The sequence below is a fragment of the Myotis brandtii genome, unplaced genomic scaffold, assembly GCF_000412655.1.
Source record: "Myotis brandtii unplaced genomic scaffold, ASM41265v1 scaffold115, whole genome shotgun sequence".
NCBI classification, from domain to species: Eukaryota; Metazoa; Chordata; class Mammalia; order Chiroptera; family Vespertilionidae; genus Myotis; species Myotis brandtii.
In genome coordinates this window covers 5593631-5594614 of record NW_005353967.1, presented here as the reverse complement: position 1 = coordinate 5594614, position 984 = coordinate 5593631, and the positions used below count along the sequence as shown (strand labels likewise).

General features: G+C 64.9%; 1 protein-coding gene across 1 annotated transcript in view; it reads right to left on the bottom strand.

Moving 5' to 3' along the window:
- Positions 1-587, bottom strand: part of IRX4 (iroquois homeobox 4) — a 4485-nt gene extending 3898 nt beyond the window's left edge. Inside the window, 2 exon segments of the mRNA XM_014550417.1 lie at positions 335-468; positions 471-587. Of these exon segments, the coding sequence (XP_014405903.1) occupies positions 335-468; positions 471-567 (231 nt within the window). The 5' untranslated portion in view covers positions 568-587.
- Between the last annotated feature and the right edge of the window lie 397 nt (positions 588-984).

Sequence of the window (984 nt, the reverse complement as noted above, 5' to 3'; positions counted from 1 at the left end):
GGAGGGGGAGGAAAGCAGCGGGAGGGGGAGGGAAGAGCCCGCTCCCACAGAACCAGACATCGCATCAGAACGTAATAGTGATCCGAGAACAATCAGTACATTAAATACAGCAGCCCGCCTGCCTGGTCGCCCCAACCGGGGGTGGAGTAGGGGCGGAGCTGGTGATGTTCCCAGGGACCAGGCTTGGAGGCGCTTCTCCCACCTCCTACAGCCCCGGGACTGGGGCCTCGCGCCCCTTCCTCCCAAGTTGGGGAAAGTGAGTTGGCAAATCAAAGCGAGGGGTAGGGGCGTGGCGTGGCGGGGAAGGCTGGAGATACACCCTCTCCGCCCTTACCAGCGAGTAGAAGGCGGAGGCCTCGGATCCGTAGGTCACGTAGTTGCCGTAGCCCTGCGAGCCGCCATAGGGGCCCCCATAGACGCCCAGCGCCGCGGCCGAGTTGAGCTCATGGCGCGCGGTTGCCAGTTTTTCGGACAGTACACTGGTGCCTGGGCCGAGGCGGCAGGCCCGGAGTCGGCCAGCGTGCGGCCACCGGATTCGCAGCACGTGCTCAGGGAGTTGGGGGTCATCAGGAACTGGGGGAGAGAGGGGCCGCAAGGAAGCAGGAGGCCTTGCCCATTTCCTCTGGATCTATAGGGTCCACGCCAGACCGCGCGCCCCAAACCGCGAGGAGCCTGCGCACCCCAGTCCCCCTCCAGCCACGTGGGTGCCAGCCAATCCTGCCCACGGGTGTTCATACTCTCCCTGAGGGGGTTCCAAGCCCTCGTGTGCCACTTCTCTACTGGGTGCCTTGGGTGCCCTAAGGTGCAGCCTCAGAAGTGGGGGGCGGGGGATGAAGATCAAATTAAGCGGGAACTGGGGCCCCCACCCGTTGGCATTTCTCAGTACCCCTGCCCTCCCCGGGGCTGGGCACGAGGGCACGTGGCACAGGCCCTGCTCACTGGGAAGCGACATTGGATCGCTGGACTGCCAGCCAGCCAGTGTTT